Source organism: Hetaerina americana, unplaced genomic scaffold, assembly GCF_022747635.1.
Source record: "Hetaerina americana unplaced genomic scaffold, ioHetAmer1.1.p SCAF_3, whole genome shotgun sequence".
NCBI lineage: Eukaryota > Metazoa > Arthropoda > Insecta > Odonata > Calopterygidae > Hetaerina > Hetaerina americana.
In genome coordinates this window covers 94,130,287-94,154,777 of record NW_027286874.1, presented here as the reverse complement: position 1 = coordinate 94,154,777, position 24,491 = coordinate 94,130,287, and the positions used below count along the sequence as shown (strand labels likewise).

The 24,491-nt window shown below is 33.4% G+C and overlaps 1 protein-coding gene across 5 annotated transcripts; it reads right to left on the bottom strand.

Moving 5' to 3' along the window:
* Window positions 1-1,611: 1,611 nt before the first annotated feature.
* On the bottom strand, window positions 1,612-24,491 carry Dic1 (Dicarboxylate carrier 1). 5 transcript variants are annotated; one of them, XM_071587660.1, is made up of 8 exons: window positions 24,073-24,279; window positions 23,878-24,000; window positions 19,537-19,692; window positions 19,404-19,441; window positions 8,418-8,625; window positions 6,386-6,466; window positions 6,247-6,303; window positions 1,612-6,119 (listed from the first exon to the last, which is right to left on the bottom strand). In XM_071587660.1, exons 2-8 carry the CDS (start codon window positions 23,974-23,976, stop codon window positions 6,018-6,020), a joined length of 741 nt encoding a protein of 246 aa, XP_071443761.1. In that variant the 5' UTR covers window positions 23,977-24,000; window positions 24,073-24,279; the 3' UTR covers window positions 1,612-6,017. The 5 variants fall into 5 exon arrangements, with proteins under 5 accessions (XP_071443761.1, XP_071443759.1, XP_071443758.1 ...); XM_071587658.1 differs by lacking the exons at window positions 19,404-19,441; window positions 24,073-24,279 and adding exons at window positions 15,793-15,959; window positions 24,477-24,491 and having other exon boundaries at window positions 1,614-6,119; XM_071587657.1 differs by lacking the exons at window positions 19,404-19,441; window positions 24,073-24,279 and adding exons at window positions 15,793-15,959; window positions 24,293-24,412 and having other exon boundaries at window positions 1,614-6,119.

Sequence of the window (24,491 nt, the reverse complement as noted above, 5' to 3'; positions counted from 1 at the left end):
TCGGTCGCTAAAGTGTTACCAAAAAAACGGATAAAGCCAGCCTTTTACAATAGACGCAACTTGCGAAACATCCTCGCAAATAACAAAGACGAAATCCCAAAATCGGAAAGGAGCGGAGTGTACAAGCTAACCTGTGAATGCTCCGCCGTCTACGTAGGCCAGACGGGAAGGAAGTTCCGAGAACGTGTGAAGGAGCACCAGGCCTGCCTGAAGAACGGTAATGGAAAATCTCAATTTGCCAAGCATTTGATTGACCAGAACCATAAGAGTGATTTCAGCGTGGAGTTTCTCCATTTCGAAAGAAAAGGCCCCCGGTTGGACATTTTGGAAAATATGGAGATATTGGAAAGAGCAAATTCTTCCTGTAATATAGTGAACGACGTGCTATGTAACTCCCGGTCACCCCTCCTCAACCTTAAACTCCCAAACTCTTTGTCCTATCTCCACTAACCCCAAGGCGGACCCCCGCCAGGCAACCCTTTCCCTACCATGCTTCCTTAACCTCCCCCCCCCTCCCCCCCCCCCCGGAGACTAACCTTGACTCCTCCTTCTCAGTAATACCCCAATCCCGCTCCTTTCCCTCCCCCACCATCTCCTCTTCCTTTCTTACATCCATACACACCCCCCCCCCACCTCCCCATTCCTTCTGTTATATAAAGAAAGATTTTGGCCTGTATTTCACCTGAAGATGACGCTGAGCGTCGAAACCTAGGTCGTGAATAAATATTTTATGTGGAAAAACCAAGTGTTTCCTTTGCAATTAGGACATTTGAGCAAACATGTATCACTTAATGAGTAGTCTGGAACTCTGAACAAAGACCATTTGCCATTGCACAACTCTGAATGCACATATGCCATGCTCTTTGCCATTGAATTCTTCTAGATTAGTTTTGCCAATAAGTTTGGTTTCCAACCCATACAGCTAGCACTCGTGTGTTTTTGGTTAATTTTCATCGGGGAACCAAGAGTTCATGGGAAAAAAATGGCATCTAAAGTAGGTAAACAACATAGCGTCCAATTGGTCGCATCAGATTCCACCAGCTGACTCTTTTACATTATCCCAAGCCAGTTTCCCAATTCCACTCCAAAAGCCCAGCTTCAAGTTTTCAGCAGCTGATTCATGTATAGTCAAGAGAGCATTGAGGAAAGGGGGAGTTTCCTGCACAGCAGAGAACTCTCCCTTGCTCTCATTCTGGAGGGGTTCTTCCTTATAGTGACTGAGGTGTTGATTTTGATTTCCAATCCGAGTCTAACCAAAAAATCTTTAAAAAGTGCTCTAACCTCCATCAAAATGCCATGATTGGAAAAAGACCACTAGCCTCCAGGTAGATTTAGTAAGGCACCCTTCCCTCAAGAGGCATAAGATGAACTCTTAAGACATTGTCACAACCAAGACAAACACTCTACCTCTATACAAAATATCTAAAACTAAGCAGAGACAATACAGATGTATCAGGTGCAAATTAAAAAGAAAATGGTAACAGAGTGCATACTAAGAAATTCATCGAATGCAATGAGATCTTAAGAGATGCACATGAAAGGAAAAATTCTTCTCATTCAAATTTTAAATAAATTTAAAATGTATCATTGCACCTATTTTATTTGAAGGGAACAATTTACAATTGTGAGATTTATCATTTATGGCTTTATTTCTTGTTTGTGAAAATTTTATTTATTTGCATTCATGGTTTTTCTCGACAACAGAACTGCCAAGCAGGAGTTATTCATGAACATTTTCTCTAAGTCCCGTCCTTCCAGTATTAACACCACAAATATGAACATACCTGTATCACATTACCTGCATTAGAAATGTAGCGGGAAAACATTAATTCAATAGATGGAAGTAGGAAAATGGAAGTTTGGTGAAACAATGAAAATACTTCAATGCCTCCGTCATGGTTCTTTATATCTGAATACATAGTTTTCAACCATAGTTTAATGTCATATATACTATTCAACATCATCAACATTCATTTAGGAACATTTAACAAAGCTTCTTTCAGTAAAATAATAACCATCTTTTCTAACCAATATTCTATAAAAGTACATCTTTCACTAGAACCCACAACAATTTCATGTCACTTCAATTGTCTAATATGTACCTATTTGGTATCCAATACTGGTTATAGGGACATAATCATGGAACTTCAAAATATTGGGTAGCACAAATTGCATATCAATGTACATTTTCTGCTTCACATGATCTTTAATAAAAAATGTCGACCAAGTCAATTTTAACTGTATATTGTGAGGAGACCTTTCAACTAGCAGGCATCCAGTTAAAGTATCATACTTGATATCAGCATATCTGTTTCATTCGAAAAGAATGATGACAAATCACTTAAGAAACAGACTGCAATAAAAATTAATCAAACTTATGGCCTCTCCAGGGCCATAATACCAACCAATTAGGTATACACCATATTTCTCTAGTGCCGCAATACCTGAAAACAGCTGCCTTTGAAAGATATGGAGTGCTTCCATTTTTTTAAACTGGAATCCAAAATATCTCTTCACATCCCCATTACATTGAGGAAGGATATAGCATAACATGTTGATCGCTACTTCAGATACGAAATTTGGGAATCACTTAATCATCCAAGAATAGCTGCAATAGCCTGTCTTATGACTCAAATGTTGAAATCAGCATATTCAAGAGTGAAAGGCTGAAGGATAATTCTTATCTACTGAAGACTCACTTCAGCACAAGAGAAATTCCAGAACATTAAATGCTCCACAAACAGCAAAAACTTGAAAGCCAACTTAACTGTGGAATGAAATGTTCATACCAAAAATCAGCTAATTATTTGGGATAAAATATTTCATTTCTATCTAAAGGTATTTGAAATATCCAGGGTAGCTGATTTCTAGGATTGGCAATTTTGAGGAAACTATTATACATGGAAATGTTACTTAAATGGATAATTTTTATACATAATAATCAGCTCTATGCCAATTTTCATCATATAAGTAAACACAAGACATTGATGAACTATGCTGGGCTAGCATGAAACTAACCAGGAATTTAGGAATTGGACTGAAAAAACTAGGGTCATACAGAAATTTAAATAGCCTCCAATAATTGTTTTAGATACCCAATAACAGTATTAAAGACCAATTTGGCCAAATCATGAACATCTATCATCTTGACTACGGTCAAATTTACAGTAAGTGATGAAGTAAAAATGTTGGCAGGAATTAGTTATGTGCATTACAGACAAAGAAATTACTTCCTAGATTACATACTGGTAATTGGAGCCATTAGCTCATATCTAGGCTCTGTGAGGATAAGTCAAAATAATTTTCATGACATAAAAAAATTATTTTTTACAATAGCATTTTGAAAAACCAGCCCTTAGCTCAGACTTATCTATCATACCAGGCACTAATCTCATAATTACAATTAAAATGTCGTATTACATCAGTACTTCCATTTATTTGCACTTACACTTGTCTTTCTCTATGCTATCTAAGTTCAGATTCAACTGATTAGGATAAAAGAAATCGGGGATTAACTAAGAGGAAGTAAAAACGTTGACTGAATACAAAAAGCCCAAATGTATTTAAAAGCATTCTATTTCCAAAACTGTTCTTTATCATAAAAAATATCAACCTTTTCTTTTAAGAAAAAATAAGTTAACAGAATTTACAAAAATTCTACTTACAAAATTTATATTGCATTAAATAAATGAATGGCACATTGAATTTCCTCGAAAATATTCAGTACTTACTAACAACTGATATTAGGTCAGAAAATGACATTGTGTGTAGTCAGAAACCAGTTCAGCTATTGCTCTAAAAAACATCTGGCTTAGGGTTTATGATCACAAATAACAACAATAAACTTTTTAGCAACTGGAAGCAGAAAATACAATGGATTGGTCCATTGTTATTTCATTACAAATGATATCAAGAAAAATCACATGATAAATACTCAACATTATGAGAAAAATTCTAAATTGATAGTAAAAATGTTTAGAAATCTGGAATTTGTATTTATGATATTATTTACATTGCATACAAAAGTAATTTATTACTCTTGAATATAAAGAGATAGCTGAAAATTATTTCAAATGGTATTGTATATAAAGTAGAGACATCTGCCATTTTAATGATTAAAACTTGCCATGACATTTCCATGAATTACCATTTCAAAATTTCATCTTTTAGCATAAATTATTATTCCCTGGTTTACTGGAATTTGTAAGACATTTCATTGAATATAATCCACATATATATTTACTATTCACATGCCATAAGAATGAAAAAAAATGAAAAAGATAATATAAATTTCATGAAGATACCATCATATCCAAGATTGCCCAACATCGTAAATACACATACCCTCTAAAGACAGCACTCACAAAAGTGATTAATAAGCGAACTATGTACTCCATTATAGTATCACAGCAAACTGATCCGAGGATCAAAGCTTATAAAGGTGAAGTTAAAGAACCAAATCACCTTCAAAGATCCATGACATGATATGCCAGAGAAAAAACAAATCTTAATATCGGAAAAGGAAACATAAATGATTAAGGATTTTCAAGTTAATTCAGCGGGGTTAATTATCACAGAGGAAGAATGAGCCGCCAAAACTTGCCAAGGTTTCAAAGATATGCAACCCAGCAATAAATGTTGCCATACTATGCCAAAGCAAAATATCACATGCTGGTATTACATATATTGATACTTAAAACACTTCCACACTAAATTACCATTATAAGCCAATATATATTTCATTGCACACTAATTCAATGTGGCCAGATCAACCCATTTCCCACAGGGGAATGAAATTTCACTACACTCTCATATCCCTCCACACATCACATCAGGATAAGTGAATATGCACCTTAAAAACTGTATCCTATGTCTTTAATAGTATCAATATGGCCCACAAAACTATTAAATGCATTGTAATACATAATATTATTTAAATTATTCATGAGGCTCACTCAATAACACAAAATAAAAATAGAAAATAATTATGCCAACGAATCATTTCTTTAAAATTGTAATGCACACTCTACTTTCAGAAAAATAAAAATGTTTAAATGGATATTTATGCATTTCTGTAGAAAGAGAGTAGGCTGATTTTTCAATAGTACAATGTTCTAAAAAATTAATGCATAATATGCTAAATATAATCATTATTCTTTCACTGAAAAAATATTGTGTTCTTACTGTAGCTACACAAACAACTATAACTTTTAAGCAAGACAACAATATTTTTATTTTGTAAAAATATATACATGTCATCATTATTTACCACATTGGTTCCATTAGAAGCAAGTGTTCACCGGGTTATTTAAAGTTTAAAAAAATAATAAGTTGCACTAATAATGTCAAATGTGCATGTGATATGTTTCTGCAATATGGTCAAATTAAAATGCATACCAGAATATGGTATTATTTCAATGTAAGTATTGGATGAGCACTGGACGGAAAAATATGCCTATGAGTGCAATTGTAACATGTATAAGACGGCAAAGAAAAATAAGAAAATCAGAATATATAATGTATAAACAATAATGACATAATGATATCAAATATTTCATGGTCTCTTAAGCTTTCAAGATAAGCCAATGACAAATGTGGGGAGAAATGAGTTCTTTTGACGATGGCCAAAATTTAAAACAGGACATTTATACATTAAAAATTATTAAAGAGCTTGAGAATCAATATCAAATGCTCCACCAGGTGTCACAAAATAAAACAATGTTTTTGGTACCAGTTACATTAAAAAGTGTTAAATTTTTGACATGAACATGCCATGAACTTTTAAACAAAAACTTAACAGTAGCGAACAAAATATATAGAGAATATCAACAATTCAATGAAAGGGTAAACAAACATATAAGTCACTTTGACAGATATTTAACTACCTTACAACCAGCTGACTTCAACACTTACTTACTGTTATAGCAACTAGAACCGATAAAGTTTCTTCTAACAAATAAAACTCTATAAAATGTTACAAAATTCAATTCCTGATTACTATTTCATATCACCATATTCTATTTAACAACAATTGTACCAAAATTGACTCGTAACTGCTCCAGAAATACAAAAGTTAAAATAGTGTGGGGTCCAAGCCTAACAAAGGCAGGCACAAATCCCTGCAAAGACAAACAAAGAATTCACCCAGTGGTGACAACAATCATTTCTAAAAATATAAAATTAATTACATTCAATACAAATGCAATTCTTGTACATTTCATTAATAAGCATCAAGATATAACTAACCTTGAAAAATCCAAGTGGACCCAACTTTGCAGTATAAGTTATCAAATGCCACATGCTCTGTAATAAAATAAATTAAAAAGTATTAATGACATCGGAGGTGTAATTTACAAAGGCTATGAGCACTTCAATAACTAAATACCTTGAATTCTCCTGGCTTAGCATTCATGGCACGAGTTTTCAGGACATCCAAAGGCTGTGTTAAAGCAGTGGCTACAGCACCCTAACAAATCAATACAAATGATGAGACAAGAATAAATAGGCCTATTAAATTTATGATTCTATCAAATCAGGAAAATTAGAAATCATATTTTCTATAGAATGTACTTTACACAAGTATTCAAAATGGTTTAATTCACAGTTCCAGCAATTTATTATTACTAACATTATATTCCATTTCAAAAGTCTTTTGTGGCAGAGCAGATGTTTCAAACATATCTGAGAACCATCAGAGGCCTCACCAGTTAACATATAGCATTTTGTTACATAACATTTTAAATGTCTTCAGACCTTTGAGTAGGTCAATCTGCAAGTGCTCCAAGAGAAGGAATCTGCTGACCTCAAAAATGTAATGTGTATTATAATTTAATATGAGGATTTTTGAAAAACAAATTTTGCCATTCTTTTTTAATAATTGCTTTTATCAAAAATGTCACATTGGCATGATTATGACTTTTCTTTGCTCATTAAATTTGCTCCTGAAAATCTGGTCCCTAGTGAATTTTAGATCAGATGCAATTTAAAAATTACAGTTATTCATAACCAGAAAAAGTGCAAACTCTATACATGGATTGGAAGCTCTAAATTAGGTCACATGTTTCCCAGTAACAATAACAAGCTAATGAAAGGATTAATACTCAGGGAACAGTTAAATCAATAAATTTTTCATGTATTGAATAATGACATCTTTCCCAGCAATAATTACTTTTTCACAGATACCTGTAGTCCTAAAATTGAACTCATGCAAGATTTTGCTATACATGTGTACACCTTCACAAATGAGAAAAAATACATTTCTTTGGAGGACAAATACATAAAATTCAAATTTCCATGAGGAAAAGTGTAACTTAAAATAAGTCTTCCCTTACCTCATTAAAAATTTTAGACTATGCATATCAAACAATGCAAAATCATATACATCTCATATCTTTATCATACTTGATGAAAGCAACTAAAATATGGAAAATATTTCTAAAATTTCAAGCCATAAACCCAAAAGTAAATCAACTAAAAATAAATAAAGGCATTGTCAACAGTGTCTCTATGAGATTTAACAGCTACTTTATGGTATGAGATGATGGGATGTTCTAGTTTGAATTTTCCTAAGAGCATGCTCAGTAATTTAAAAATTAATTTCACAAAGACCCTTACCTTAACCTAAAGAGGTTACCTTTGTTTGTTCATCTCTACGTAAATTTAAGGGCTCCATATTTATAAAAAGTTTATTTTTCAGACACCTATTGGTGCCACTTCACTCCCTACATTTTTCAGCAAAGCTGACCTTGACTGACTAACACAAGATGCAATATCTATCATGATCCCACAAGCTGTCCCAATTATTTTTTAATGAAGTTATAATAAATAGAATACTATACAGACTATCAGAGAAACTAGAAAATTACAAAAATCTTATCCCATACTGAGATATACCTGTGGGCAAAGTTTGATTATGTTTTCACTTGTGACCTGCTAGCATCATCAAAAAAATGAGTATTGATTGCCTGATGGCTTGACAGGGTGACTAGGCCGTGACAATGTATATGGTATGATATTATCATATTTCCAATATATATAATCACTCCATAGGGTGCTGCTTGAAAGTTTGCTGAGATAAAACATATAATAAGACTATATAATAAATAAATACATAAATCACTGACTGTACTAATATTTGGTAGTTTCTAAGATTTCTGGCAGAAGAAACAAAATTGTGCAATTTTAGATAACACAGTTTGTCATGAGGATCAGAGATATCTGTGATCCTTAAGACAAATCTAGTTAAAAGTAATATCCTCATTTTTCCTATCATCCACATAAATCACAGCAATGTAATAAAACTATCTCTATTAAATAAACACTAGAAATGTTATTTTTGAAGAACAATAAAATGAAACCAACTGGGGATTACATCTAAAATACTGATGAATATTGAGATTAAAGAAATATATACTTACAGCTGTCAGGCTGGATAGAAAGTGAGTGGTAAAGTTGTCCGTGAATATTCCTGTACCAAGAAGGAATAACTTGACTTGGTCATAGAAAGAAAGCTGACCTACTGTCATAAATACAGCACGGGAAGTTGCAGTTGATGCACCAGAAAATAAGCGTCGAATGCCCTCCTCTCGATAAACGCGAAACAGACCATCAAAAGCATGCTTGTAGCTTTTGGTCACAAAAATAAGAATGAAAGGAAAAATTAATACCAACTCTGTAATATTAACTAAGAAATATACACTTAATCATTTATTGTGAAAGGCCAACGAGATATACTACAGACTTCAGGACTGAAATACAAAATAAAATTAAAATTTGAGCTACTACCAGCAAGAATATAATTTTTCATTTTAACAGTCACATGAAAGCATTAGAAATAAACTAATTCAACTATGCATTCATTGGCAATTAGATTATCTTACACCATCATGTTCAACTTATGACATTCTGAATTGAATATGTTTCTTAAGAAAACTTGCTAGCACTTTAAATTATTACTGTGTTTGTGCTTACTGTTTGATTTTTTAGGCTTTTACTAGCCATATGCTAATTCCGTCTTCTACCTGCCAGGGGTACAGGTAATCTACATTGACCAAAGCTGTTTAAATACATTCTAATATATACTGGCAATCATACCCACTTGACGTTCTACAAAACATAGTTGATTAATTATTAATTTAAAAAAAATTAAATATAAGTTGGTAGGACACCAAGCATTATCAGTTTTGAATACCCATTATGGCTTAGTAAATGGAAAACTGTAAGACCACAACTATTCCATTTTTTCCGACAATCATTCTTTGACCAAAGGTGCAAACTAAGCACTGCATAAAGGGCATTATTGGCATTTAAATATTTTAAATATTATCAACATCTTTGCCAATTTGATGTCACAGATTTTTAGAACTAAAGAAAAAATGATAAGATAAAAATAATGTATGTGTAAAGTAAAAAAGATAATGATAAGACTAAAAATGGTCATATACTGTCAGAAATGACATTAATAATTTATTTTGAAGGGAACCCCCCTCTTGATTTCCACCAATAAAAGCAGCAGTGAAAGTTACTAGTGGAGGCAGATATGTGTGGATTTAATTGATCACAGAATATGGGACATTATGAAAAAGTGGATATAATGATGTTAGGTTTGAACGCTAAGGAGTGGAGGGAAGGAGGCAAGAAGAGTTGACATAGACCTGCTCTTATGAAACATCTTTTCATCAAAATTTCATTTTGTCCCATTTAAAAATTGAAATAAGCTACAGCTAATACAGTTAAACCTTGAATCTATGTCAACTGGAAATCGATTAATATGAAATGTAGGAGATTATCTAAAACATTTCATGTTAATTGATACTTGTGCTGAACAAATATTTTTTTTGCTTCCTCGAAATGCATAGGTAGGATTGTATTTTATCTTCACAAATTTATTTTTACAACATAAAACAATTATTCATTGAACCAGTGACCCAACTTCATTTATTCACAATATGATATAAATGAATTAAAATGTTCATTAAACATTTTATAAGGACATAATTGCTATTAAATATTCCATTGCCATTTCAAATTTCTGCTCATAAAACATACTTTTTCTTCACAGCATTGATAATAATATTTTATCTTCAAAGAATTACCCAGCAACATAAATCATCTTATACATTCTATCTGTATCTGCCCACATTTTGAAAATTGACATGCACATTTACAGATCTCAGAGTGGCCAGCTATGTTAAAAAAAGAGAATTTCCTAAAACAGATATAATTGTTTATTTGAAAGTAGGATAAAAATTTCAAAAACATTTTTTGGACTATATAATTTATATACATTAATACGAATGATAAACATAAAATTCCAAATCATGAGAAACAGGGAGAGGGGACCCAAATAACAGTGATCGCAATAAGAATTTCTCACCATTCAGCAAAGCTGTTTGCAAAATAATGCAAACCTCTATTAGTGTTGATACATTCATAAGTTCCTTTCCTGAAACTCTATAAGCAATAGTTTACTATATTCCTTCATTGTCTCCCTTATTTTTTGACCTTGCTTCTACTTCTCCACAATCTCTCTCCATTTTGATAATGCCGAGCCATAATTTGAAAGCACAAATGTGAAAAGGGCAGTGTAACAAAAACCATGAAAAATTATTACGGTACCATCAAAATATGAATGCATTGGTACATAATCGGGCAGGATATAAAATGCACATGTTAATTATTATTCCATGAAATTTGATTTAAATGCATATGATATACAAATATAGATGATAGTTTTTATGTGGTGCCAATAAATAAGAGAGTGTTAATGCCATATTCACTGACACTCAGGCATATTTGTGGTAGCCTCAATACAATGATAGCTCAAAATACTAAAAAAAATCACTCATGTTAATGAAGCCTTATTCTTTCAAGTAAAAGAAAACATAAATTCCATGGCTTTTCAATAGAGAGTAAGTCAAACTCACATTTCCTAAAAATTAGTGTTCAAAAAAGTCATTTTTAATGTTAAATAGTAAAACAATGAATATTAATGATTAAGCATTATTGTTTATCCATGTTAATTATTTGTTATCCTGTAATTATAAAAAAGGTTTTCTGGGAGTAGTATTTAAAAATAGAGTTGTAGCTCATTTGTTTCTACAGATTAAGAAACCAATGTAAACATATATTGCTGCTGTTATCAGCTGTTATGTTAATATTTGATAAAATAAGTCATAATGATGATAATATTGAATTACCTGCTGAATAAATGGCATCAAAGAAGACAACTTTGATTTTACATTTTTTAAAGATGAAAAGCCAAATTTTTATATCTATACGTTATATCTATTTTTATATATATTTAGTGTTTATAATACTGGCCTAATGAATGATTTTTCTTGGGTAGTAGTAGTTATTATGGGGGCAACTGACAGCTAGGCCCATTTGTGCCATTGGAAATTGGTGGGCCATTCGGTAGGGGTAGGATATTGAGGGGATGAGAGGAAGAGTGGAAAGAAAGTTGGCATCAGCATTAGCCTGCCATTATGAAAGGTGCTAAGGGGTCCACAATATAACATCCCATTCAACAGACCGTGTACTTCACTTTAAGTGCTTCCCTGCAAGTAGTTATCAGAAAACCACTGAAAAAACTAGACCACTCCAGCATTTTAACCCAGCCCCTCAGGGTTGAAAGCCAGTACTTACATAATAAGAAATAACATTCTCTGAGGCATAACATTAAGAGGACTCTTATTCCATATTAGGTGCGTCTGTCCAGGGCTCTTAATGAATGAAACATCAAATAAAAATCCGCTGCCATTAAATGTAGCCTATGACAGCATATCATCAAAAAATATATCAGTTAATATTCATTGTGACACATTATTTTGGTATTAGTCAGTGCTCATTACTATGTGAAGAGAATCAAAAGTATAGGCTTGACTGAAATTTGATCATTAAAGAATAATGCTATCATAAAAACTTAGATAAATGACAATAATACCCTTGAAAGAATACATTAATGGTAAATCCACTATTCAGCCAACAGGGCATTGCCACTGCTCATTCTATTTCTGAACCAGAAATTTATTTTGTCTGAAATTTTTTGTGGGTCATCATACCCTTATGAAACTCATTCCCTTAAATGAGAGCAACTTTTCCCAATTTTCCTTCAGTTAGCAGCAGTTATTTATAGTCAAAGCATATCTCTGGTACAAAAATATACTTGTTCCATTTGAATCCAATGGAGGCTTCCAAGCTATTGATGTTTCAATGGGCATTTTTCAGTATCTGTGTATTTGGGAATGTATACAAATTTCTAGCAATTTTTTGATTCCTGAGCCTTTTATAGTTTTAATCAGATGCATGGTAAAGGAGGAGATACATGACATATGTCTTGTTGGACTTCAGGACATTCCATTTAAATTCACCCTTTAACTGTGTGGACTACTCTTGAGCTTTAGACCCAATATCTACTGCTTTCACTTCACTTTAGGAGTTAATGTTTCAGTTGGTTGATGAAAATGTTAGGTTTTCATATCAATATTCCATGTTTACAACTAAAATATACATAGATGTAAATGAAAAAGTGTTGCTGTATTTCCAGGGCCATTATGTGCACCTTGATTCTGCAGTTTGGAATTTAAGAAAAATGTTTGGATCAGACAGAAAAGGATAAAAGTATTTTGATTATAATACTTAATACAAAGATAACTGTTAAGTTGATTTAAAATTTAACAGCTACACATACATCAACGTTTATTCATCATATAATTTCAGAAATTTGCCATCACTGCCGCTTCATCATTTCTGCAGTTATCTTCACTGGAGTTGTCACTTTCCTCTTACACAATGCCATCTTCACTCCCATGTAGTACATTGCTAATTTCACCTTTTTTAAAAGAGCATCATTATGATGATCTTACTTTTAACTTTCCACCATGTTTTTTCAATCACAAACACTGGAAATCAACATCCGTTTTATTCTTCCCCTCGGTATGATGTAATGAGTCGGTGCCTCTATAATTTTTTACATATTCAAGCAGCAATTTCAGCGGAAGCTTTTGACCCCTTAGGAGCACATTAACCTACATTTTTTACTTATATCTGCATTTACTAAAACCACCTTCTGCTCCCTCTATTCTTGTTTCATCTTTTCAGTTAAAGGTGGGCCAAAATGCCTTTCAGCTGCCTTATTTCCATGCTTCATGAAATTTGTACTAAACACAAACATTTTCTACGCCTTTACTACTCCTACACTATTTAAGGCCTATCTATGCCTATACACACTAACTATATCAGGAGATGTATAACGTATACACATATTACCAGAGGATTTACATTTTGATTAGCCAATGTACGAGGTCTGTTCAAAAAGTATCGCGAATTTTGAATTTTTGTGGGCTGCGTATATTTGATTTTTTTGTGGCGTTATGTTGGTACTTATGTCTCTCACTTATGCCGAAAATTTCGACCATTTTGAATGTTCGGTTAATTGTTGACAGCTGTTTTGCTTGGCCGTGTTTTGGCTTGATTTCCATTTTTGACTGTTCCAAAAAATGGATCAAAGAATCTGTACCAAATTTTGTGTGAAAAATGAAATTAAGTGCGAGGACGCATTCCGAATGTTGACTGTGGCAACGTTGGACTGAGGCAACATTTATCCTCAGTACAAAACGTTCTCAAAGGGCCAAGAAGATGTGATCGACAAAGACATGGCGGACGCCCAAGCACATCAACAACAGAGGAAAACATTGACAAAGTGAAGAAAATAGTATTGGCCAATCTGCGAATCACCATTCGAGAAGCTGCAGAGGACCTAAACATATCGATTGGCTTATGCCATTCAATTTTTACCAATGATTTGGGTATGACACGGGTTGCCACGAAATTTGTACCAAAATTGCTCAATTTCGACCAAACACAGCAATGCATTAACATTGCTAATGAGGTGTTGGACTCTGCCTGTGATGACGCAAATTTGCTGCTCCCAAATGGGTCATAACTGGTGACAAATCATGGGTTTATGGTTATGACGTGGAAACTGAAGCTCAATCTACCCAATGGAAGCTGAAGCACGAGCCAAGAGCAAAAAAAAAGTGTCAAGTTTGGTTGAATGTGAAAGTTTTGCTTACACTTTTCTTTGATTGTAGGGGCGTGGTACATCATGAGTTCTTGCCACCGGGAAGAACGGTAAATAAGGAATATTACCTGCAAGTTATGCGCAATTTGTGTGAAGCAATTTGCTGCAAACGCCCAGATTTATGGAAGAACAAATGTTGGCTTTTGCACCATGATAACACCCCTGCTCACACATTGTTGCTTGGGCCCGAATTTTTGGCAAAAAAAACACACTAATGATTCCGCAGCCACCGTATTCCCCAGATCTGGCCCCCTGTGACTATTTCTTGTTCCCGAAACTGAAGAGGCCCAAGAAAGGATGACGCTACACTACAATTGACGAGATAAAGACTGCATCAAAGGAGGAGCTGAACAAGATCACAAAAAAATGATTTTTTGAAGTGCTTCGAGGATTGGAAAAAGCGTTGGCTGACTGATAAAAAACTTACTCAAAACAGTGATATCATCAAAATTTGCAATCAAGAAAGCCATTTTCTATGCTTTATGCAGGAAAAATACTTCATTGAAAGTAATTTTCCAGAGAATCAGCTAGCACTAGTAGGTCGAAGTTATACCTGTATACCCCCAGCCCGTAAGAAGCAGGCTGATTTTATAACACATTTTGGAGTAAAAAAGTGCCTTATGAACCGAAAAATATGGTATATAAATGGTATTCTTAAGAAAAACTACTTTCTACAGTAATAAGGAATAGAAGTTCATTTCATTTGAATGTATTTTTTCAGATTCACAATGAGTTTTCCTTTTGAATTATTTTTGTGGGAATGAGGCAATATCTTCCTTTTAAATGTACAAAAAATGTACTGCATTTACACGTGTATTTAAATCCCTATTTCTTCATCAGTACTAAGATATTATGAGCAATGAATAAAACACTGAGTTTAATTTAAAAAAAAATAAAAATGGAAATATTGTACAGACCAAGAAAAGTAAATAAAATTAAATCATTTAAACTTTTCTCAGAATTAAAATGCTAAATACTTATGAGGGTCAACAAGAGCAGAAGTGATGTAAATGGGTTAGTTATTGGCTGTAATGTATGTTAATGAAAGACACCAAAAGTCAATAGAGTAGCTTGGGTACTAACAACAGCTCCAGGTAGATTCTGGTTGCCAACAGTAAATCCACGTTAACAGCTTATCATTATTAGCAGCATATTGTTTTATTCCCATTATGTTTACATGCAATGCATGTTAAAAAAATTCATAACAAAGAGTACAAAATATACCCAGAATAAAATATAATAGGAATCACCCACAATAATGGCAGATAATAAACCTTTAAACTGTCGTTTAATATTTTTAAATTCCTGATATATCTCCAATATAGCATACATTACACTAGTCTTCTACAATTAGAAATTATTGAAGTTAAACTGTGCAAATTATTCCATTCATAAGTAGATACAAAATAAAGAACACTTCGAAGAAACTAAAATTTATCAAAACAAATAGTATGTTAGCATAAAACCATTTTTAGTCATTAATATGGAATTCTAGTGCATGTGAATTATTTACTGTTAATGTGAGAAGCTGAAACATGAGTCAAGTTAGTAACATTTTAAAATCAACACAGGGGTTACAAAATGCCAATAATTCACTCAAATGCAAATATCAGCAAATATCAACAAACTAAAAAATGAACTACAAGTGCAATTACTGCATTGTGTAAGAATATGTAACTATATTGTTGTGTGCACACATTCATACTCACTTTCTTCTCTTGTCGACGGGTAATTTGATGTCATTTTGCATGCGAACATTAACCATGTCAGCTGGTGTGCCGATAAAACCTCCACAGGCCCCTGCTAATGAGGCCATAGCCACACGTTGGTAGAATGGGATGGCCTCCCCTGAGGGAGCTACAGTCTGCTTTGCTACCTGCCACGCCACCAGCACAGCAACAGTTTTATATGCAGCAGATACAAATGTAAGCTATCAGAGTCACTTGGTTAAGAAAAACTGACTGAACCAATCAACTCTACGTCAAATCCTTTGAGGGTGAAGAACATTTAACAAATGTAGGTTGTAATAACATCTGTCAGTGTCTCTGATTCCAGTGTTTCACCTTGACAAATTCTAAATACTAAAAAGCTTCTCATTAATGCTTTGAGATACCACGATTGTTGATAATTTTTTTATTCTTATCAGCTCCTCAGCAGAATTAACTTTTAGAACAGTTTAAGCAGGAAGAGCACCATAAGCAGAAGGAGTTGCATGAAGTAGTTGAATGCTGCTTAAATGCCAATTTATATTCAGTACAAACTACAAGCATAAATATAAGCTGCCTGAAATACATAACTTTACACTATCCATCACTGTAAAAATTGTGAATATACCTTAAAAGAGCAATTAAGCTTAGAAAGTCTAAAAATGTTTAAACTATAGCATAATAAACATTTTCTTTTCAATACTTTTGAAAATTGATATTCCGACAGCCTTCGTTAACTTTATTCCATCACTAAAAGAAACTACAATAATCAGACACTTCTAACACAAATAAGTAATAAGCCATATCATAGAAAGTCAATATGGAAATTATAAGCTCTATCAGTAGCAATAATTTGATATGTATTAAGCACTCTAGAAATTGTTTCACTACTTTCTGGCTAAGGATATAAATTATGTCTTAAATTCAGCGCAGGTACAGCCATAGCCAAAATATAGTTAACTTCAAGGTACTCCATTCAGGCCTAAGACAAGTAAACTAAAAGGTAGCACAAAAAATTTTCCCTATTAACTGTACCCTTCTGGGTTACGTAAACACTGGAAATGTGAATTTGAGGTAAGACTAACTTGTACTGTGGAGCAATTAATACCTTCATGTCCAAGTTCATGGTAAGAATGAATAAGTGTTTTCTACTGATAATGTAAATATGAACAATTGTAGCATCATATGAAAATACTTAAATTGATTTTGCATCCAGAAGGTGGAAATAAATACGGAAAATAATATTTTATGCCTGCTCTTAAACATATGCATTTCCTATAAGCTAAATGGGACCTTGATTAAATGAAGGGGAATCAGTCTCATTGACTGCCAAAATATGTAATGATTACAATTAATTAAACATCACTAAAATGTATGGTGTTTACAAATAACCGTTATTTAGTTCCTCAACTAATTCATTATTTGGTAAAAATGACAATGCAAAAAATAAATATGACTAAATACACTTCAATATGACTTTCCATAACCTACGAAGAATTCTTATTCATGGCATCACTATTTTTTTCTAGACTTTAATACTATCTCTCTTAACTATGACTACCATTTCTTTCTTGCATGAGGTTTCATTTTCTGTCCATTATGGTCACAATAGATGCTATTTTTGTAAGAAAAAAATTGGTTCTGAGGGATATATTGTAAATGCTTTAGTGATAGCCTCTATTACTGATTGAAAAACTCTACGGCCTCTTCATTTAACATCACATAATTACCAAATAATATGCACTAAAAGTGATCAAAATAATTGTTAGAAAGTACAATGTGCAGCAATGACAACAATTTTACACTACTTGAGGATGCATTCACAATTTGAACTAAATACTGTACACACACAGACAAAAATGACCACAAAGGAAAATATTTGGCTCAATTTTGTGCACATACCATGGCCATAAGAATTCACGTATGTATATATAGGTACATACATTATCTATTGAGAGTATCCCTTGATATGATCGAAAATATAACAGATATTATGTGAAAACAACACAAGGAAAAAATAGCTTCTATATCGGCTGATTCTAGATATCGTTATTACATATCTTTTGGTTTTCCTGCCAATAATACATTTGAAAAAATTCACAATTTTTCAGTGAACAAAGTATTATATCTGCACATACCAACTAACCATTTGCGCATGTGAAGATATTATTTTCTGCTAGTGTTCATGGCTGCGGATCCAGTTTATGTAAGTGAGTAGGGATCATTGTATTTACTATTGCAATTATCTGGCATTAATATAGTCATATAAAAATCATAACTCTATTTATCATTGTCAGTATTGCAGAATTTATATATTAACAATGGTCTGGTGATAAAAACTTCACTGGGTGTGAAAGATCATTGGGGTGTTTATTTCAAACCAAATGATTAGCAATGGCATTAGATGCATCTATTTAAACATTCTTCACTCCATTTGGGGAATTAGTCAGACATAAAACGGGGATAATGTTGAAGGGGTAGAATATCAGTAGTTAAGGAAGAGAAATGTAATGAAATAATTGACTTTGTAATTCCACACACTTTGTTTTAAAAACAAGACCTAGGTTTCGACGTTGAACGTCATCATCAGGTCCTGATGATGACGTTCAACGTCGAAACCTTGTGTGTTTTTAAAATAAAGTGTGTGGAATTACAAAGTCAATTATTTCATTACATTTCAGTATGTTATGCAAATTCCACAAAGTTACGCATGAGACAACAAATTTTTTTGGTTAAGGAAGAGAAGAAAAAAATACATAAAGGCTGAATCTTAATATTATTTCCTCTTCACTCCCCTTTCTCCTAAGATTAAGTTGTTAACAATTTAAGTGCTCTTGAATAATGGGATCTCGTATAGTCATTGTTTGTCAATTAGTTTCCCTTATTTTTTCATCATAATCCACCTGAACTATGCAGCCTCAAGGTTTTCTTGTTTCCTTGAAATTTCAATTTTACCTTAGGAATAAAATTTTTGCGAAAGGTTAATCAGGTTTCTTCAGTCTAAGCAAATTTTTGACAAAATGGTAATCTTTCCCTAAGATTTTCATTTAGTCTTATGGCTTTTTTCATTTACTAACTGATTATTAATTGCAATAATAATATACACATGTGATGAATTCCAAAATATTTTTGTAAAATATTAAGTGTAACAATTTAGAAAGTTCAATATTTTTATTCTTTAAGTTGAATTCTAAAATATGAGTGAAGATTTATAAAATTAAGTGACTCAATTCAAAAACTCAGGACAAGATCATGACTTTAAATTTGGCCTTCGAAAACTACTGCACTTTTATAACAAGACCTTGCCTGATTTAACTTTACCTAAAATCCAGTCAGATTTACCAAAAGTCACCATGCCTTTGGGATCAATTTTGATATGAAGACCAAAGCTTTAAGATTTAACTGATCCTTATTAATTTTTAACAATGAAAAGAATCTGGTATACTATCACAAAGCAGGAGAGGCATTTGGGATAAAAAATACACACTTCTACAGTCAAGCACTAATTATATTCAGACAGAAAAAAACTTTAACCAAAACTGCAACGTTAAGTAAAGATCAGAATTACTCAAGACTCAGAATATAAAAAGAGGTAATTTATACATCTCACTTACTTGACACTTTTTGGACATGCTGTGGTGATAGATAGAAGCTGATAGAAACAAAGTGCATTTTCATATTAATCATTAATACATGCAACTACGGAGTATTTCTAAAGTGCCTTTTTCAAAAGCAAATCCCACAAACCTCATAGATGCCAAAGCGTGTAGTTGAATACGTTAGCTGTCGACATAAGGATGCAGAAAGACCATTGTACAGAGCCAAAACTCCTTGTTGCTTAACAATATTAAAGGTCAGTCGTATGATTGACAGCTTACCCTCCTGCTGTGTTTGCAAATGGACCTGTAGAGAAATCACGTTCATGAAATAGAGCATACCAAAATTTCCTAGAATCTGCGGGACATATCACAACAGTACCTTTTAACTTAGTCATCTGCTAAATATGCATTGCAATGCAACAATTTCAGAGCAAAAAAATCATTTGCCTTGACCAGGATTTGAACACGGATCCCTGAATGTTTGACCAAGTGCTGTAGACATTTAAGCTAACGAAGCATCCTTTTACACCCTGAAATTTTCGGGGCTTTTAAAGGAGCATGATGTTGCGACAAAATACCATACATACAATGTCACAAGCATTTGTAGTCGTGCGCGAAGCACCACAGTCCACGATGTTAAAGTCAACTTTAAACACTATAGTGTTTTACCTTTGGCAAATTCCTAGAAACTGTGGGAGATACTGCATCAGTAACTTTCAACAGAGTCATCTGCTAAGTGTGCATTACAATTCAACAATGTCAGAGTGTAAAAATTATTTGCCTTGATTGGAATTTGAACCAAAATTTTGGAGTGTAAGAGGATGCTTCAGTAGCTTAACTGGCTAAAGCACTCAGTCGGAAATTGAGGGATCCAGGTTCTAATTCCTGTCAAGGCAAATAATTTTTACACTCTGAAATTTTTGCATTGTCATACAAAATTTGTTTAGCCTTTTATTCATCAGCACAAATATACTTGCACATCTCTGTGACGTACAAAATCGCTGACAGATTTCCCAAAGACAAATTCCGCATTTCATTTTATACCCCCGCTACTCTGTCCATAGCCTTATGTTTGAAAAAGACGCTATAGAATGCAATAAAAAAAGGGGTTTTTTGTGAAATTCAGTGTTAGTGTGGAGCAATTTATATTGGTCACACAGGTAGAAGTTTTGCGATACGTATTATGAAACACAGGAAAGGCTATATTACAGGTCATACTAATTCTTTATTTGCCAAACATCTACTTGATTCCAACCATTTCTGTGACTTCGACTTCAAAGTGCTTCACAACTTGGATAAAGGAAAGAAGCTAGATGCCATGGAAGACATAGAAATCATACGTCGCAAGGACCTGGAGCTCATCAATGAAGTCCAATTTTTATCTTCACCCTGCTCTCTATCTCCTTCCCATGACGTTCATGTGATATCCCTTGTCCCTACTCATAGGAATTTCTCCCCCCCTCTCCGATGTGTATGGAGACCATGCTTTCCCAACCAAGGTGGGTAGCCCTGACTCCCCACTCTCTTTCTTCATGGACCAGGAGGGAAGGTTCTACACTGCAGGACCCCCCCCCCCCCCCATCATCGGCAATTTCAAAGTTAGGAAAATCCCGCCTTCACCCTTCTGATAACCCTCACTTGGGCATGCCCCTTGGAACCATAATAAACAAGTGATATCCAACCCATAATCACCAGTTTACCCTTTGTGCGCTGATACCATGAGCCAAGTCAACGACGGCAGGGTGAAAACCCCAACTTCACCCGCTTTCTCCACGGCCCTAGGAGTATGGCGCCGCTTCGTGCGACACACCCCCGATGGGAAATCTCCCTCCATCCAGCCACGATGTTCTCTCCGGACTTTGCACCTATTTCCTTTGTCTTCCCTACCCCCTCACCCACTCACATACATAGTCACCCATGCTGCCTTCCACCTTTCCTCCCTTTTCCCCTCTTTTCCACTACCCTCCCATAACTTGCTTTTCAGCATATATACTGGATTCAGAGTGATGAATGTTACCTGATGATGATGTAGTTACATTGAAACCGGTCACATTAATTAATTTTATTTTGTAGAAAATATTGCCAATTTTTAATTTATTATGATATTCCACCACATCATGCCTGAAATGTCTCTCTTTGTTGAATAAAGAATGATCATATTTTTTCATTTGCATAATTTATTGTTCAAAACTTTAAGTTAATGCCACAGTGTTAGATTAAAGGGCATTGTATATGCAGTAATAGTTTTATAGATTTGATCATTTATTGATTAGTCATTGTATCTGATAAAATCACTTTAAGCCTAAACATGTTCCGTTCACCTATGGCAAGCTGCAATTATCTCATGAAAATAAATGGGCCATGTGTTCCCTCACCTCCCTATAGTGCAGACTAAACAAATGCCACTTTTTCCTATAATCCAATACTTAGGATATCTATGGTGGAAAGCATATTTCATCATCAGAAGTAGATGCAGTCGTCAAAACATGTTCAATTCACAATAAGTCTAAAATTTCCACAGTGAAAATTCGTGTATCTCTCTCCCTATCACTCTGCCATAAAGAGTAAAGGTAAAAAAATAATTTGATATCTCTCTTTGGCATAATATATTGTGTTCCTTTACTCATGTGGGTTTTGCAGAATGCTTTGGTTTACATTAAATCCCATATTACAATAACTGCCAATCAATTCTGTTTTAAAGAGTATGGAATGACATTCTGGACCACATAATAAATTAAATTGATGCAAAATTTCTTCCAATGAAAGCCAATAGCATTAAATGATAAATATTATTATAACCTAGAATAAAATAGTCCATATAATCTTCCTTTGTTCACTTCTGTGGATTATGTGAATTATAGTTTCTGGTGAGTAACTGGTTGATGCACCTTTGCTTCACTGAAAGATGCCCGTTAAAAATTTTCTAATAAAATATACATTTAGTAACATTAGAATCTAGGATGAAATATACCATATTACCTTTCATTATCCTCTTATATTTATTATGCAAAACATTTTGCTTCTGAAGTATAATTAAGTGATATATCGATTCTCATTGCTCAAATGAAAAATTCTTCAGAAACCTCTCATATATAAAATTTGTGTAAAATATACAGAGTACAATATTGTTCCACTTCTAGTAAAATGTGTATCTATACCACTGCTTTTCTATATGTTTGCAATATAGAACATGGCCCTAGAATAATGCATTTATATTTAATATTATTACATATAAAGTTTAGCCGTCTGTTCTGTCTGATAATCACCCTGACCCATCCACATTGAACCTTATTATCAGTAGCCAATCCTCAACGTATTAAGCTACCCAAGAGCCTGGGAGACCCACTTATGAGGTTATAATTTTTTAACATCAGTTTAATAATTAATATAAATTAATTTAGGAGAACATACAGCAAGAAGATGAGAATTTATTTTGAAAACAAAAATGTGTTCCATATTTAAATACTTTTTATCAAAATAACCATTCTTATCCAAAATATAAAAACTCTATATAAACTACAAACAATGCAAAGTAAAATATTGTTATTCAGCGATCTCCATTAAAACTGGATGTAAATAAAAAGACATTAGATCACAATTATGATATTTTTCACTAATTGTCCTACCTCTTCTTTATTTAAATAGAAATTAGTAAAAGGATAAATTGGCATTCATTTATAACGTGGTATATTAGATAACACATCAATGAAATGGAAAAATAAATCATAAATAATCCAAAGAATGACATCAACTGTTTCAAATACCTTAAAAAATTATGAATATCAATATATATAGAACTGTCAAAAATTCAATTATGTACCTAGTATCAATTTAAGTCAATAGATTTGATTCAACTCTAGGAGATTATGACCTTTGAAGGTCAAATAATTCAGCTAAATATATATCATAGGCAGCTACCAAAATAAATATTGGATGAAAACCAAGCCATAATGCCTCACTAAGAATATTAATAGAATTCTATCAGTATTTTTAACAAAAAAATTGCACTAGATGAGGAGGTACAACCGACTGGATGAAATAGGCTGATTTTTATACTGGCTTCTCCCTGAACAACACTTCATACCTGTGATATTCCTTTTAAATTAAGAAATCCCTTCTAAAACCCATTATAAAGGGTCATAAAAACTTATGGGGGTCACATTTGCATCTAATTAAATAGCTTTGAAGACATAGCCTGCAGTAAATAAAAGGTTTGACTATAATTATGGAGAGACAAATTTCAACACTACTAAGCATTTATTCCAGTTAAAATTCGTGTTTGCTCTAATTGCTATCGAAAAATCAATTTGCTATCAATAGCAAATATCCTCAATTTATAAAAACTGGAATAATGAGGTTGCTTGAAGTTTTCTTAAAGGAATTAATATTGAACCTGGGCCTCTCCCTTCCTTGGGCAGTACGAGTAGCTCTGATACGAATGAATATTTATCAACAAATATTAAAAGGGTCCTGACTTACGGTTACTTACTTTCAATAAATCTAAGGGATGTGTACAACATGCTGCCCCAGCCGAAGCCAATCCTCCGAAGTACCATTTCGATAGTCTTTTCGGTACCGCATTGTCCATTGCACTGAAAATGTCACGAAAAACCTGAAAAAATGTTATACGTTACTCCAAATATCCGTTTAAAATCCTGGAATTGCTCAACACCAGTAGTAAGACCTTCGGCCTACTGCTAGCTCCCACTATAAGAAGTCTTGTGACGAATCTCAGCTATGGTATAGCTTTAAAGGATATTAACACAACACATGCTAATCCAATCGACAGCTGATGTGTCAATCATATTGCAAGGACAAAATTGGAGTCATCATGGGACACAAGCTGCTAAGTAGGCACACACTACATCACGCGAAATATTTTGCAAATATAATGCAATAATAACCTTGACACAAATGAAGGTTAAAATTTACTCTCCGTGCCACAATATTCCACCAATTATAAGCATAATTTTGCAGTAAATAAGTAAATCCATATTCTAGTTTTTCATATCTAAGTATTCTAATAATCAAATATATGGCAAATCACAATTAGTGACAATTAGGCACCCAAAAGTAAATACTAATTACCGGATTGGTCTTCGA

What these genes read in the sequence shown, in the direction of transcription:
- Dic1 (XM_071587658.1), bottom strand. Translation starts at nt 23,976, where the DNA reads ATGGACAATGCGGTACCGAAAAGACTATCGAAATGGTACTTCGGAGGA. An exon ending in CACGCTTTGGCATCTATGAG is followed by an intron (nt 15,960 to 19,536) that starts GTTTGTGGGATT and finishes GTGGCGTGGCAG; the next exon opens with GTAGCAAAGCAGACTGTAGC. An exon ending in CTAAGCCAGGAGAATTCAAG is followed by an intron (nt 6,304 to 6,385) that starts GTATTTAGTTAT and finishes ATTTTATTACAG; the next exon opens with AGCATGTGGCATTTGATAAC.